This window comes from Sturnus vulgaris, chromosome 8 (genome assembly GCF_052056855.1).
Source record: "Sturnus vulgaris isolate bStuVul1 chromosome 8, bStuVul1.hap1, whole genome shotgun sequence".
Taxonomy (NCBI): Eukaryota; Metazoa; Chordata; class Aves; order Passeriformes; family Sturnidae; genus Sturnus; species Sturnus vulgaris.
The window spans coordinates 11,370,919-11,386,864 of NC_142250.1; the positions used below are offsets into that span (position 1 = coordinate 11,370,919).

Below are 15,946 nucleotides of genomic sequence, written 5' to 3' on the forward strand. Positions count from 1 at the left end.
TAAACATTGAATGAATGCACAGGCAGCAAAACTGCTGCAAGGCAATGTATTAGTGATCTGTATTTTGCTAATTTGTGATTAGCAGGACCAAAGCATCCAGCTATCCTCTGATGTGATTTGGTCTAACCAGTTCTGAGCAACTGTTTTATCTAGGCTACAAGAAGCCACTAAAGCTTCTCAAAATCTACATTTGCTTTCATAGATTGTTGGGGAGAACCATTAGACTATGCCTCAGTCTATCCAAATCAGGGCTGCAACTGAAATTACACTGATTTGGAAAGAGGACATGAGGGCATTTGAAAGATTGCATCATATAGTGTTCTTATCATAGAATTCAGAAGACCTAAGAATAAAAAATAAAGAGGATAAGTCAATTTAATAAATAACAGCAAGTGGCAGAGGAAATGAATGGCTTGGTTTCCATTGTCAAAGCACATCATCTTTCATAAAATAAATGTTCATTTTAGAATAAACACTGACTGTACCTGGCAACACAGCTTCTGTATCTTTGGAGACACCGAGGCACAGGGGTACCTGAAAGATGGTGTATATATCCCTGGGCTCAGGCTCTGGGTAGGACATTTGTATTGCTGATGCATTTGATTAGATAAATGGACAGGAGCTAAAGTTTCCATTCCTGCAACTTATCCCTGCTGTCAGTGCTGGTTTCATTCCTAGCATGCATATAAATAAAAAACACTGAAGATCAAAATACATGGGGAATTAGATGATTTTCTACTGTTTTTGACAGTTCCAACTTCCTGGAAATAGATCAATTTTAAGTAATTTTTATAAACACTATGCTTTCCAAATTCAGAGCACAGATGGTAACATCATCCCTGAAACTGCTGCAAATAGGTTCAAAATAGCAGAAGAGAATGCACCTGGGAGGAATAATCTGATTCAATTTTATTTTGTGAAATTTTAAATTAACCTGACTGGCCATTTATTAGTTGAGGCAGAAATAATGTTATTTCAGACAAGATCTTCTAAACTTTTTTGGCAAGGGAAGATGAAATTAAGAATTTATCTTGCTCAGAGTTGTTTCTGTTTATATCATGATATTTTAAAAGTTATTGTGGAGGAACTTACTGGAAGAATCACCAAACAGTACTGTGAAATTCCTAGAACAAAAGCAATGTATCATTATTTTGGTTAAACTGGTGCTTGGCTGCACCAACAAAGTAATAGGGACAGGAAGGGGAAGGAGTTCTTGTTTTCCCTGAAGACCGACCCAGACTGCTGTTAGTGTTCAAGGCAGTGAGTAGGTCTCTCTCATCAGAGTTATTCACCAACACAATATTGACACCTATTTTTGGGGCTCTATAGCACATGCACAGGTATGAAAATTTTGCCTCCTTCCTCCATAGGCACATAAAGCTTTTATATATTGAATTTTCATGACTCTTAGGTGCATTTTTTCTTGGCAAGTGTCAGTTTTAAAATTGCTGCCATAGGTCTTCAAAGCTGTTTACCACAAAAAAATACTTTCCTCCCTTAACTGTCTACTGTATAGAAAAGTTACCTTTATGCACTGCAGGGGTTTCTTGAAGGTCCTAAGAGAACCCTTGGCATGATAGCCATAAAGACACTTTACTTTTCTTATTCTAACCCTTCAGAGAGATGAGGATCAAAGGACTCAACCCATTTGCAGAAGCTTGCTGTCTTACATTTGAAAATTCTGTGCAAAGTTCTCAAGAAAGGTTTGTAGGAGCTGCTGGAGGCAGACTTTTCTGAAGAGGCTATAGGCAGTACCAGCAGCTGGGAAAGAAAATCACTGGAACCTTTCTGGAGGAAAAGGGTGGCATCCAGGGAAAGGTACAGGGAAACAAGTTATCTTGCAGTATTCAGGAAGATCTTAGGTGTAGGGTCTTTCACCTAGGGGGAAGAGGTAACATTAGAGTGCTGGGGCAGACCCTTTGCAGGTCAAGTGAAGTGACACATGTGCCACTTGTCCATGCTAGTAGACAACAGTAGGTTTTAAGTGAAGAAGAATTCTTCTCTGGGGTTGTTTGGAAGGGAAAAAAGGCATTGAGCCCTCAGAGAAGTTTCAAAATCCAGAATAAAAATACTTTACTAATAGAAGCAGTATAATGCTGATTTTTGGCAGTAAGGTGTGTTACAGTAAACACTTTAAAACCAAGGTTTCTTTACTTGTCACTTTATTTTTTTCTAGTAACAGTATCACTGTAGAAATGAATTCTGTGACACACAAGCAGAAGTCACCTCCACACCTCTGATTGACAGTGTTTAGACTGATGGTTCATATGAAATGAATTTGATGATATTTTTTAAAAATCAGCAAAAAACTGCATTACAAGACAGTCATGACAGTGTGATCCTCATACATCGAGGGAAGCTTTCCTCACCCTTCTCTGATTAAGGTTAAGGCATGGCAATGTTAGCTAAACAATCTGCATGTGCAACTTCAGTGTTTGGTTAAAACCATAAATCCTCTTGTACAGTATTGCTGATCTGATTGTAACTTCCACTAATTTTCAAGCATGCACTTCTTCTTTCACTGCTTTTTGTTTTGTTTTTTTATTTTTGTTTTAGGGAAACAAGCATACTTTTTTTCCACAAAGATTAGTCATTCTTTCACAAAGCTGATCAATGTTACAGATTATACAGGTTCTGCAACCATAAGTATGTAGGGCTATTATTGGAAATAAGGTTTGGTTGATTTTCAGTTTCACTGTATCTGACATAAATCTCAAACTAGAAACAATTTTCATTTAGTTTAGTCAAACCTTTTTGATTTAGTGAAGTCTTTTGCACAGGTGGGGCATAGCTGGATGACAGGGCATAGTTAATGTCGAAAGCAGTCAAATAACAGTAAGAGTAAGCTTGAGTCCAAGGATTTAAACTGAGCCATCAATCTGCCAGTGAGTTCCTGCAGCTCTTCAGAGGGGACACAACACAAGTGAAGATTCAGCTCAGGGCAGTTCAAAACATTCAAGCTGGAGCTTTAAGGCTGAGCATGGCTTTAACATTTGTCCATTTGCATGAAGGTATTGACAGCCTTGCTAATTCTAATAATATGGCTGTGTGTTGTGGTTTCTGTGAAACATCACTGAACACGCTTATTTTGGAATCCCAGTGAGGATCTTGTCATGCTTATGATTTGTTTCCTGCCAAATTTGGGACCCTATGTGTCCAAGAGAAAATAGATGGAGATGACTGACTTTTTAAGTAGAGTGTGGGATGGAGGAGCTGGCTCAGCCAAAAGCCATTTGATTATGTCTTTGAGCAGAGTCATTCAGCGCCATGGTGCCTCCATTCCCTTTCTCCTCTAAAATATTTAAAGCAACAATTGCTTCTTGAGCATGTTGAATGGTCAAATTCACTGGTATACTGTTAAAATTGTTCTCTCAGAAGTGCAGGAGGTGAGTAATGAACTGTAGGGTCACAGCAATAGATAAATAGAAAATGACCCGTCAAAGGGAGAGGACCTGCAAAAACTTGTCATTGCATCTCCCAATATAAATTTGTTTCTCACTTCCCTGATACATAAGAAGGAACATTTGACTTTCATAGAAACTGTATTTTTATAAACAAATGATAATAGTAATAATTCAGAATGGAAATTGAGCTGATTCCTAGCTTCCTTGTATTTCAAAATGTTTGAAATACTCTATACTTTGATCACTTTAATATCAGTTTTAAGCTCATTCCCTGATAATGCACAGTTTTCCTCTCACAGTAAGGGATTGCTGCACGATTCCAGCCCCTTTCTGGAGGGAAGCCCATTGCTCAGTGTCAGAGCCTCCTCTCCTGGTCGACTGGAGAGGTAGCATCAGACTCCCAGAGCTGGAAATGTCAGCTTGCTTTTCCAGCCACTGAAACAGAATGGGATGAGAGATAGGGAACAGGGGAACGTTTGTTATTGTTGGCTGCATTTCATGTGATGCAATGCTGAAAGCTCAGTGCTGCTGCTCAGTATTAGATATTTGCCCTTCACAGTCAGAAATGGATTCAGAAATTCTGCATTGATCTGATTTGACATTGAACTGGAGACAAAAAATAATTCTACAATACTCTCCCAGGAATAAATTGAATCAGAGATTTTTTTGTTAGTCACAAAAGGAAAGAGCTACATCAGCTGATGATGGGGCAGTAATTTTTTAGAAGAAGTAATGCAGCTGTTCTCTTAGACACTTTCTGTTTCATCCATTTTTCCCTCCACAACACAGGGAAAACAACTACCCTAAACCTATCCAAAATATGAACTCAAGATGGAGATTGCTAACCTGGCACTGCTGGATTCTTAAGAATTCTAATGCTGATTTGCCAGTATGGTAGTATGTCAGCTAGAGATTGTTTGAGGAGCAAAACCAGAACTCCATTTGTGTCAAAAGGGAGCAAAATCATCAGCCATCATTTTTTATGGCTGTCCTATAATTCTCCTATTGCCTATGGTAACTGTACAGTACACCAAGACTATGAAAATGGTTTAGGGTTAAGGAAATATTTGGCATTTCTCTCATTAGTAGTTGAAACTGATGCTTCACGATCAGCCTTCCTTGCATGTCCTTTTATTTTGGGGTGTAGGAAGAAACCCAACTGTTAAGTAAAAGCCACAGAGTTTTCAGGGTAACAAATGAATATAACTCTAGGATATCCTTTTTCTTCTCCATTACCTGTGTTTATTTTTTATTTAATAATTGTTTCTTCCCTCTGTTGCTGGCATATAAAAATGGTTTGCCCAAGTGATTACTTAATTTTTGAAAATGGTCTTGTGTGTTTGTGCCTCTTTTTGAACACATTTTTAGAGAGAAACCCTGATTTCTGTTTATCTAATGATATCCAGAAGCTTTCAATAGGCCACTGGAAGGGATTGTTTGCTGTTTTCAGTGTCAGGGTATAATGACTGAAGTATATATTGCAAATGTATTTATTTAAAAAGGCATGGTCTGAAAATGCATTTAGGATTATCTGTTTCTACAGCCTTGGGCAGCTATTAATGCCAACTAAATCTCTTCCTGTTTATCACTAAGAAAAATAATCTGTTAATTTTATATGCGTTATCTTTTTGATTCAAAACATCTTAAATGTGTTTAATGTTATGATTCTTTATATCCTTAGATCTTTAAGCGTTTTTTTTCAATAAATTTTAATTAATAGAGGCATATTATCTTGATTTTTTTTTTAAATGTATGCTCCCTAAATTTATACATGCAATATAGAAAAATCCAAAAGGGCAAAATAGATTTTTTTTTTGTGAACCATAGTATCTAAATTAGTAAATTACATTAACGATAACCAATACCAGCAAAAGTATAGAATCAGAGGCCAAAATATTCTCAGGCCTGTATTTCATGCAAGTCTGTGGGGCAGATAAGTGCAGGGTGTTAAAGATGATGATTGAATTGCCAGTGAATGAGGCATAACATCACTGCAGGCCACCACCTGCTCTTGAACTGGCTGTCACTGAGGCCAGATTGTGGGCTCCATTCAGGCTGATATCCCCTGCCTGTCCCTGTTCCCTGAGCTGGACTGCAGCAAGTAGCCAGCATTATTTGGCCTCTTATTACCTCTTATTTTAGTTTCACTAAGGGGCATTTATAGTGAATCATTTATGAAATTTACGTGTTGAACTGTTTTTCCAGGATGAGTTTTTGGTAGATTGTTTTGAATCTGAGCACAAGCACAGACTTATATAGGTATAGTAGGAGAGATGCCTTTGGCTAAGGCAGTACTACTGCTGTCCCAGTTAGGAATACTATCTGGGACAGGACTGTAGGATCATACACACACCTACATAATCAAGCACACATTCTCTCAAGTGGAAATTAAGCAGGAGTGATCAGCATTGGATCAACCTTTCTGTGGAACAGTTCCTGTTCTCAAGTCCTGCTGGTGTCTCTGCTAACCCTGCTGCATGGCCTGATCAGCATGAACCAGAGCCCAGGAAAGCAGTGCATAACTTCAAGTGCACTCATAGAAAACAGAATGGTGTGGTTTAGAATCATTGTGTCTTTATAATAATGGCATTGATTTTTGTGGTTGTTCATGATCTAAAATTATTCTTACCTCAAGACTTTGAAAGATTTCTTAATTATCCTAGAAATGAATGGACAGTGCTGCCTTAATATGAAATTATTGTTGTGAGATTGTCTAGTAGCAAATGCTCTCTTAATGTTAAGCTTTATTTGTTGATTTCAACTAAAACCTAGTAAAAATATGCCTGAGTTGGTTTTGCTTTCCCTTATTTTGAAACAATGCATTTCTTTGTTGAAAATCTTCCCTGAAAGTTTGAGTGCTTTGGCCTCAATCTATTTATTGCTAGTTTATGACTATGTTTACAGCATTAATTGCAGATGTTATTTTTGCATGTGTTCTATGATTGCTCTTTTCTTTTTTTTCTTTCCTTGGCCTGCATGTTTGCTACTACAGGAACCTGCTTGGGAAATCAATGGCAACAGAACAACCTTCAGCCCTCTAACTAACACGGCGACTGGGCCTATGGGTAGTGTTTTAGCAACCAATGGAACCTTTTCAGGCTACCTCAACCAGCAAGAGATCAGCCTCTCAAATAGCTCTTCCTACCTAAAGACTACCACAGTTAGATCTTCCTTGTCCTCTCAGTCTGTGACTCCTGACATTTCACCTGCCAAGAGCACTTTAGGTTCCAAAGCAAGCCCTGCTTTGGCTGGTGGCAGTAGCCCTGCACACCAGCTGAGCCCTGCAAGGCAGTATAACAACCCCATTGGCCTTTACTCAGCAGAGACCCTGAGGGAAATGGCTGAGATGCATAAATTGAGTCTCAACCGAAGGGCTTCGGAAGGTGGACTTCCTAGAGGGTAGGTAACATGGTAACTTCTTTACTTATTGAAATAATTCATGAACTTGATGAACAGTGAATGTAATGGTGCTTACCCTATCGTGCATTTGTCTGGCAATCATGATTAAGGTCTGGATCAATTATGAAATTTCCCAGTAGCCCCCAGAACATACCCATATTGCCATTACAGAACAATGGCTGTTGGTATCTCAAGTGCAGCATGGATTGGTAATAGTCAGCAGAGTATGAGGGGGAGCACTAGGACTGAAGTAACTGTAATCATCTCAGGGTTGTGGCACTCAGCAGTTCTAACCAATGCATGGAGTCTCAGAGAACCAAGTATTGCTGTCAGGCATCAGAGCAGCTGCTATAAACCACACCTGATCTTTGGTACTTTGCTAAAGAGAAATGGCTTTGACCAACAAATCTGACATGCTCAGCTACTGGAATGTCCTGCTGTAATTCCTGCTGTAATGCATTGGCTTTACTGCACAAAAATGAGTCAGAACTGCAATATCTTGAATCCTCTGGTTTGAAGAATGTCTTGTATCTGTTGGCTTTAATGTTAACTTTGCTTTTGAATGGTCTCCAGACACTGCCCAGATAGTTTGATCTTGTGCTGTTAAGGTTTTCTGTATTTCTATATTGCAGGTCATCTGTTTTATTAGTAGGTTTGTGAAATGAGGAGCTTGGACTATAGTACATGATAAAAAGCAGTGAGAAACAGGTTTTCCTAATTTTTTTCATTCATGTATAAATTATCAAACAAATCTAATTTTTTAGTTTGTGTTTTTGGGGTCTTTTAAATGAAGATAAATTTCTTGTTAGGAATAGAGGAAAAGTGGTTTTTTTGACACTAGAGGCTTGGCTATATAAGGAAAACCAGAGAATTCTGACAATCCACTCAAGGTCTGATGGCAAATGCATGTCTTCAAGTACTTTTCATCCCTTTGCAGAAGCTCTTTGCAAAAGTAAAACCAAGAGGTTTCAAGTTGTAGCAAAGTAAGGATATTTCATCCTGTTAAAAGAGCATGTACACCTGTTCTAGATTATTCAAGCAGTTTTAGATGATTCACTGCCACTCTTTTGAGCATTTGATGTTAACAATCTTAATTAACTTATCTAAAAAATTCTATCCTCCTTTCTCCTACTGGATAATTAAGTGAAACGATTACCATTTAAAAGAAAATAATTTTGGTTAGTAAGCAAAATCAACAAAGTAAGCCTCAGAATACTTCTCTCTTAATTTACAGTTTTCCAAAGAATACCAATTCTTGTCTTATTTCCATATACAGAGTTTCCTGGGAGTATATATTGTTGTGTTTTTCTCCACTATGCTCATAATCCTCCTTAATACCTGCAGGGGTGAGGGTTGAAGGGGCTGAATTTTGGATGGCTCATCATTGAGACTATTTGTTAGCAGAATTACAGCACAGTTGCATCCATCACTGACCAAAGTCAATGTGAGCCTTTCTATTCAGTTTGAAACGACATTTTAGGGAACTGCTATCTGCCTTTACCATCTGTAACACCAATGAACAAACAAGAAAGTAAAAGTATCCTTATCCTGTAGCACAGGAACATTCTGAAAAGATGAAAGAGTCCAGAACCACTAAATAAATGTGTCTTGTCAGGTAACTTCTCTGAGATTTAGAGAAGTGTACAACTCTGTTGACATGCAGAGAAAATTCAGAGTTCAATACTGTTATCATTCCCACTCCCACTTGACCGTTATCCATGAAGTCGGAAGTATCTTACCTCCAGCTCTATGGAGAAAAGCATGGAACCTGTAACATCTTGGGACTTAATGGCATCCATGATCATCTCAATCTCATAGTGCATATATGTGAATAAGGAAGCACTGTGAGTGCTGCAGAATCAGCTCTGGTCTTTGTTGGGAACATTCTTACCGCATAATACAACACGGTTGTGATATTGTGCTGCTCCAAAACTGAATTCATTGTGCTTTCACAAACATACACTTAGCTGTATGGTAAAAGCTGTGAGAAAGCTCAAGCATGAGGAGTGATCTTAAGGTATGTTTCAGTTCTGTGACCTTTTCACCTAATGATTTAAACTTAATTGTGTGAATTGCTGTTGCAGGTTTAGCTAAACTCTTTGGAAAATCCTATGAAGAACCTGAAATTAATTTTGAGATTATTTCCTTGATCTGTGAAGAATAAGAAAGCATCTGTTTGTCTGATACACTTTATATTAAAGCTTTGTTGCTCTGACCCAAGGTGAAAAATAAGATAGGCTGTTAGGAGTGTGGAACGTGATGTGCTGAAAGCTCTGGAGTGTATGAATAAATATGAACAGTGAGTCATAGTTTGTAACACGTGCATCTTTTTCATTCCAGTGTAAGTTATTTTTCACATTGTAGGTCAAGGACAGTAAATACCTGTCCCACAAGTACGTGCCAGGTGGTTTGGGTTACTGGCCTCTTGCTGCATGACCTCTGCGAGCAGCAAGTTGGGTGTTCCAGACGTGTCCCTATATAGAATCAAACTAAGATAATGTGTGGCTCTGAACTGGGAGGAATTTTCTCATCACATCCTAAATATAAGGAGAAGCAAAGCTTTACTATTTTTGAAGGAAGCTATAGCAGCCTCTTCACATCTCAATAAACTACTTAGACATGACTGATCAGCTGTTCTTTATGTGTGCACATAGTGTTTCTTTTCTTTGGACATATTTGTATATTCCTTTAATTAAGGTATACTTTAGGGGTTTGGTAGTTCTGCCTTGAAAATGTTATTTTATATGTACAGTAGATGCCTGGATGAGTCAGAAAATGATACCATACTTGGTTTCATTGTGAATGAGTGCCCAGCTGTCCCACATACACCTAAAATGGATATAGGATCACTGATGTGCTTACAGGCTGTACCTTGTTCCTAATATATCTCTATCAGTTCCTATAAGAGACTGATATATTTGGCTTAATGTAGGGTTTATAAAGCGAGAAGAATATTTTCAAGTCTTAGAGTCTGACCAGTAGCTGCAGAGGATGATCTGTGATTACCATGGAAATGCAAAGCCTTTACTGCAGCTTGGTCTCATTAGAGTGCTTTTGATCAGGAAAAGTTCTGTTGGATGAGCCAAGGCAAAAGGATCATGTGTAGGAAGAGGCAGTAATATCAAAGGTTTTGCAAGGAAAAAGCAGGAGGAGCCAAATTCACTTGGAATGTCACTCTTAACAGTGTCACTTGGCTGTCTAGTATTTTGTATCAGTCCCAGATACAGAAATGTCACAGCAGCAAGTTGGAATCCTCAGTGCCCAGTTCTGTCAACAGCATTCCATGCAGCCAAGTAAGAAGATAAGTTTATTAACTGACCTTGGATCTTTTCATCTTTATTTTGTGAAAAAAAGATTAGTTAGTCTTCAACCAAGAATAGAGCAGAATGTGGGTATTCTAAGCTTTGGGAAAAAGAAAAAGTTAAACATCACAGCCTATTACTGCTATTTATACGACTACTATCAAGAGTTACTGGGAAGAGCACTGTAGTCCAGACTGAGCACACTCTGTTCTGCACTCCCAGCTTTATCCTGTGTTATGGGGCCTTGGAATTGCTGTGCAAGCACCATCACTGGTTTATGCAGAAAAGTAGAAATGGAGTATGAACATAACTAGTATGTATACAGTATGAAAAAAAGTTGAAATAAAATATCCTGATATGGATATCCCGGAAAACAAACAATGTGCATCTTGTTTTGTTTTGTGTGGAATAAATTAGGAATTACTATTCCAAAGTTAATTGGCTTACACCCCTCTTGGCATAATGTAGGTGCAGTCATATCTAGGCAAATGCTTTGTTATGTACAAAGGCATTTTCCTTAGTTTTAGCTTTAAAACATTTACCATTATATTATTTGGAGTTTCTCCACCATGTAAAAGACTTAAAAATCAGTCTTGCAAAACCAGCTCTGAGGGTGGCCTGAGGAGAACAGACTGCATCCCTGAATATTCAGTATCTAAGAGAAAAATATAGTCTCTACCACTCACTTGCTATTTTCAAATGAGAATATACTCTGAAAATCCTCCTTTTTTCCCTCTGCTCCCTCCTCCCTTCACTTTGGTAGTAGTACTTTTAAGGATGCACAGCCATAAGATCATGTTAAAGCGTCAGCCAAAATGCCATTGTATCCTACTAAGTCCTGGTGGATCAACTCTAATCCCTACATTTTTTCCTTTCTTAATCATGTTGGGGTTTTTAGGCATACATTTACTTTTTGTTCTTATTTGTAGATGGTCAGAGAAGAGCTGTAGTAATCTTTTGTAAATATCTCTTGCCCTTTGCAGTCTACAAACTATTGACTTTTTTCTGTGTGGTTGGTTTTGATGTTGTTTGTTCTCTCTCTCTTCTTCTAGGTCATAACCAACACCGCTGCCAAGTTAGTATCACCTCTGTGTAGTGCCAGATGTTTGTGTGATGCTGTGTGTGTGAAGATGTGTTTTCTGGGGTAGCATGATCCCCTGTGTTCCTGCTGTGTCTGCTTGCAAGTGCAAGTATTTTTTTAAACATCTGCTTGGTGTGGCAGGCGCGCTGCGCTGCCCCTGCTGTCCAGCAGTGCTCCCGCTTGGCATTTCTTGGTGATGTTCTAATGCTGTGAATGGAGCTGCCACTTGAGCCTGCCCAGTTCTTCTAAAAGCTTTCAGGTGGTTTTGCTTCTACGGGCAGGTTTAAGTCCTCTTGAATCTTCAAGTCATCTTCATGCCCTCAGAGTTTGGAGAATGTTATCTGAGCCTTTTTTGCTGTGTTATTAGTAAAGTACTTTTAGCTTCAATGTTAAATTAATTTCTAAAGTCTGCTAAAATTCACATTTAGGTTGGAGTAAGATACTGATGTGGGGGAAAAAAAACTGTGAAGTGATTTACCTTGATAAATCTATTGCCCAAAAAAGAAGTAACTATTGATTTGAAAATGTGATTGATCTGCTTTATTTAGGAAAGTTCGGAGAATTCTCCGTTTTGACCTTTAGTTTTCTAGGGACAGAGGATTGTCTCTAAATTCTCGCTTTTTACCTCTGACCTGAGTGTTGTCCATAAATTGCTGGATACTGGGTTAAATTGAGGATAAAATAAATAATTCTAATAGTTAAATGTCAAATTTAAATTGACAGTACAAAGTTAGAAGTAGAAGAATACATAAAGTTGAAATAATATTTAGTGCATATAATTTACAATGAACTGGCATTTTCTGTTGATTTCAGTGAGGTGTGAGTGTGAGGAGGTAACTCCTTTGGAGTGAAAAACCCTAGCCAGTTTACATTAATGATTATTCTGACACGATTGTCTTAGAGAACAGGAGTCACTTTATAGGGGTGTTTGTAATCTTACTTGCTTTGGGATTTATTTTTCCTGATCCTTTTCTAGTTTAGGAGAGAGATCTCATTCATTTTGCAGAGGTGCTGTCTCTGTAGCCTTACCTCTGCCAGTTTGTCCTAGAGCCCAGCACCGCTTACAAGCACTAACATCTTCTGTTTGCTTCCAGAGTTAGAAAAAGAACTCTGCAGTTGGCAATCTGTATCTTTTTTTCTGTTATTTTTGTGGGAATCCTGTTAACTTCAGTGGAAGTTTTGCCTTGGTGTATGTAATGTGACTAAAACCTCTTGAAAGACATCACTAAAACTGTTTAAAGACTGCAAGTGAAAGCCCAAATGACTCCTGCTACTACCATGAGGGAAGTTTAGGCTGTTCTGACATTAATAGCTTTGATTTCTGTAACTGACTGTGGAAACCAATTGCTTAGAACATTATTCTTTAAAGGTGGCATATTTAACCTCTGTCCTTTCCTTCACACAGTCTTTTCAGATCTTGAATTTAGAATCTCTTTAATACTTCCAACAGTGTGAAAGAAAGAGAGCACTAAATTCAAGATCTTGAGGACCTGTGTGTTTGTAAATATCGTGATTATTTAGGGTATTACAAAGAAAAGAGATACTGTTGAAGTCACGCGTGTGCGTGCTCAGTACAGCAACCTGCATGTCTCTGCACATCACCCCTCAAGAGATTAAAGTTATAGAATTGTCAGAGTTGATGAATAGCTAAGGGAGATGTATTTTAAATGTGAGAATGTCGTGGTAAAAAGATAATTTTCACTTTTTGAATGCGTAATGCTGCTTCCCAGCTCCCTTCCTTAAAATGTTGGCATGTGCAACTGAAGGCTGTGGCTGCAATGCAGCATGTGCACCTGTGTGTCTCTGGTCTTGTGCATGTGGCTGTCGATGTTCTGTCAAGGATTTGCAATGACATGTGACTGTATCTCTCTGTCCATCCCCAGTCAGGGCATCCCACCAAACAAAAGGCTGAAAACAGAGCGGAATCCCCTGGTTAGCTTCAGAGGTGGGACAGCACCTGTGATAATCTCCAGATAATTAAGTCAAATGGCTGCCAGCCTTACTTGATTTTACCTCTTCCATCATGCTGGGTTGAGGGTTTCATTTTAACTCTCACCCTCTGGGGCTACCCATGGTAAACTGGCACACTGTTGTGTGTGTAGAGGGAAAAACAATATTAGCCAATAAACTTACTGTCTAATGTCTTAAACTGAAAAGGAAAAATTGTTCCAATCAAACAATTAAATTCCTCAGCATTTCTTCTTCAGGGGGAGAAATATCCACTTCCAGCTTTTGGGTTCAGTTCTAAATGAAACATTTATGACATATCTGTAATTTCACAAAGGATGGAATTCCCAGTTTTGTCCAGTTTGAGTGTTTGGAATCTCTCCTGCTGGCATCCTCCTGCTGCTGGCAGGACAGGAACAGCAGACTAGAGATTCACCTGATCTCCTATAAGTTGAAGAAGAGCAGCCACCTTAGTGGCTGTCAGCTGAGGTGTAGCTTGTTCATTGGAACTCTGGGCAGTGCTCAGTCCTAGCTCTAGGACTAGAACTATGTACAACTCAGCCCTACAAGAAAACCAGCTGCTCTTTGGCTGCAGTCTGATATCAAACTGACTTGTTCTGGTGTCATGGGAGCTTCAGTTAACTTGCTTCTGGGGCTCAGCCTGTCAAATATAAAGTCCTTCCTTGTAAATGGAGTCACTGGAAACTGAAGCAGCAACTCTTCCAACTGCACTTGTCCCGTTGGTTTCAGTGTTGCATATATTGATCTGGGATTGAGCATTTATCATGCCATAGCAGCACTTCAGGCTAGTTGTGCAGAGATTTGGGAAAGATTTACTCTTTGTGAGGAAAGCCTTGAAGATTAAAAGGTGAAAGTACTAAATGTCACTGTGATTAATAACAGAGACAGAAACTACTGAAACTTTCTAAATAATAGAGAACCTGATATCTGTTCACTTCACTGTACTCTCTAGACCTTTATAAGACCCTTCTGAAAACACGAATGGATGGGAAAAAAAAGGGAATTCTCTGCAGTGTATGTACATGGGCATGCATATATACATGTGCATGTTTGTATATGCTTAGATGTATACATGCATGTAGCAACAGGGTTTTTGTATATGTAAGTATCACACAAATATTTAAGGATTTTTTTGTGATATTTTAATACAGTGACATCTATTTCACCTTTTTTTTTCCTTTTTATACATCATAAGCCGACCTAAAAATAACATCCATTAGCACAGCCATCTTTTTGCTGTGGCTTGGTACTTAATGTTGTCTGCTCTTCTCTAATGAGAAGCTTTGGTGGTGAGATGCCATGAACAGATGTGCACACTCCTCTCTTGGTGGTGCTTCCCTCACTTAACTTCACGCCTCTCTCCTTTCTTCCCCTCCCTCCCCTGTGGTTCCTCACTCTTGCATAACCCAGCACGGACTTCACGGAGCGTTTCAACCCCAATGTCCTGAAGGACTCTGCCCTGTCTACCCACAAACCCATTGAGGTGAAGGGCCTTGGCGGCAAGGCTACCATAATTCACGCGCAGTATAACACCCCGATCAGCATGTATTCCCAGGATGCTATCATGGATGCAATTGCAGGCCAGGCACAAGCCCAGGGTGGAGAATTTGCTGGGTAAGGTTATTTCCTTCTGTGGAATGCTCTTTCTCTGCATGGTACTTATAACATCCCTACCTGCATGACATATTTCTCTTCCTGGACTCTTTCCCTCATGTATATTAGACGTGAAAAACATTTGTCAATCCTAGACAGTGTCCAAAAGCCACTTCCATGTTTTGAACTTAAAAGGATGGATCACTAGAAAATCATAGCATGGTTTGTTGTTGGAAGGGACCTTAAAGATCATCTAGTTCCAAGCTCCCTACCATAGTCAGGGCACCTTAATTTAACCTAGCTTTTTTGGTATTCCTCTTAGAACTGATAAACCCCACAAAAATACACCTAATGCTCTGTATATGATATTGGATGGCTTTTAATTCCTGACAACCATGATTTATAGTAGTCACTATATGTAATTATATGCATAGCTCAAAAAGTACAGAAAAGAGTGGTGGAATTTTTATTGAGATGTGAAGAATGCAAAATATTTATTTAGTGCTGGCTACTGTTTTATTATTCTTTATAATGGAGTGTTTTGCTGTATTTGCCCTATCCCCAGTTTACATGCAGTACATGTGTTTTACACAGATCCTTTGGACTATGGCAAAATCCACTGATCTTTAATAACTCTGCTTTTCCAATGCATGTTTGTGGAAATCTTATCTGATTAACTCATCCAGAGTTTTTACTGAATTTACTGAAATTACATACCCAGTAAATGTAGCCAGGTTTCTCTCTTACCGGGTGTGCTTCTACCTAAAATAGAAGTTGCCTACCTTTGATATCACACCAAAATACAGTTACAGCAACACTCTTTACATAGTTTTTTTTCCATTTGTTAGCTTATTCAAAATGAGGATGGTTTATGTATTTGCTTGTGCTCCCTTTTGATGGCCATTTTCCCCTCTTTTTTATAATTATTTTTCTTTTCTGCTAACTTTTTGCACCAATATTGTTCATCACACCTCTTCTTCATGATGATTCACAAGCAATACCTTTAGCTGGCTTTGGCCATGACTCAGTGAATCTCCACAAGTGTTGAGTAGACTCATATTTCCAAGTAGTGAAGTACAAAGTTCATTTGTGTTCTTTATAAGAGTTCACATGCTTCATAGGCATGGATTATAGGAGACATGATACATTGGCACTTTCTATTAAATACTGTAGCATTATATAGCAAATAGTGATGTTTA

General features: G+C 38.6%; 1 protein-coding gene across 5 annotated transcripts in view; it reads left to right on the forward strand.

The window, feature by feature from the left end:
• The window catches only part of LDB3 (LIM domain binding 3), a 115,542-nt gene that overhangs the window by 50,797 nt on the left and 48,799 nt on the right, over positions 1–15,946 (forward strand). For 3 of the 5 annotated variants that reach the window (XM_088168831.1, XM_088168829.1, XM_014877963.2), the window contains exon 5: positions 6,397–6,803. In XM_088168831.1, coding sequence (XP_088024957.1) covers positions 6,397–6,803 — 407 coding nt within the window. Of the gene's footprint in view, positions 1–6,396; positions 6,804–11,157; positions 11,181–14,564; positions 14,769–15,946 lie in introns of all 5 variants that reach the window. The other 2 variants (XM_088168830.1, XM_014877968.2) reach the window with 1 other exon arrangement.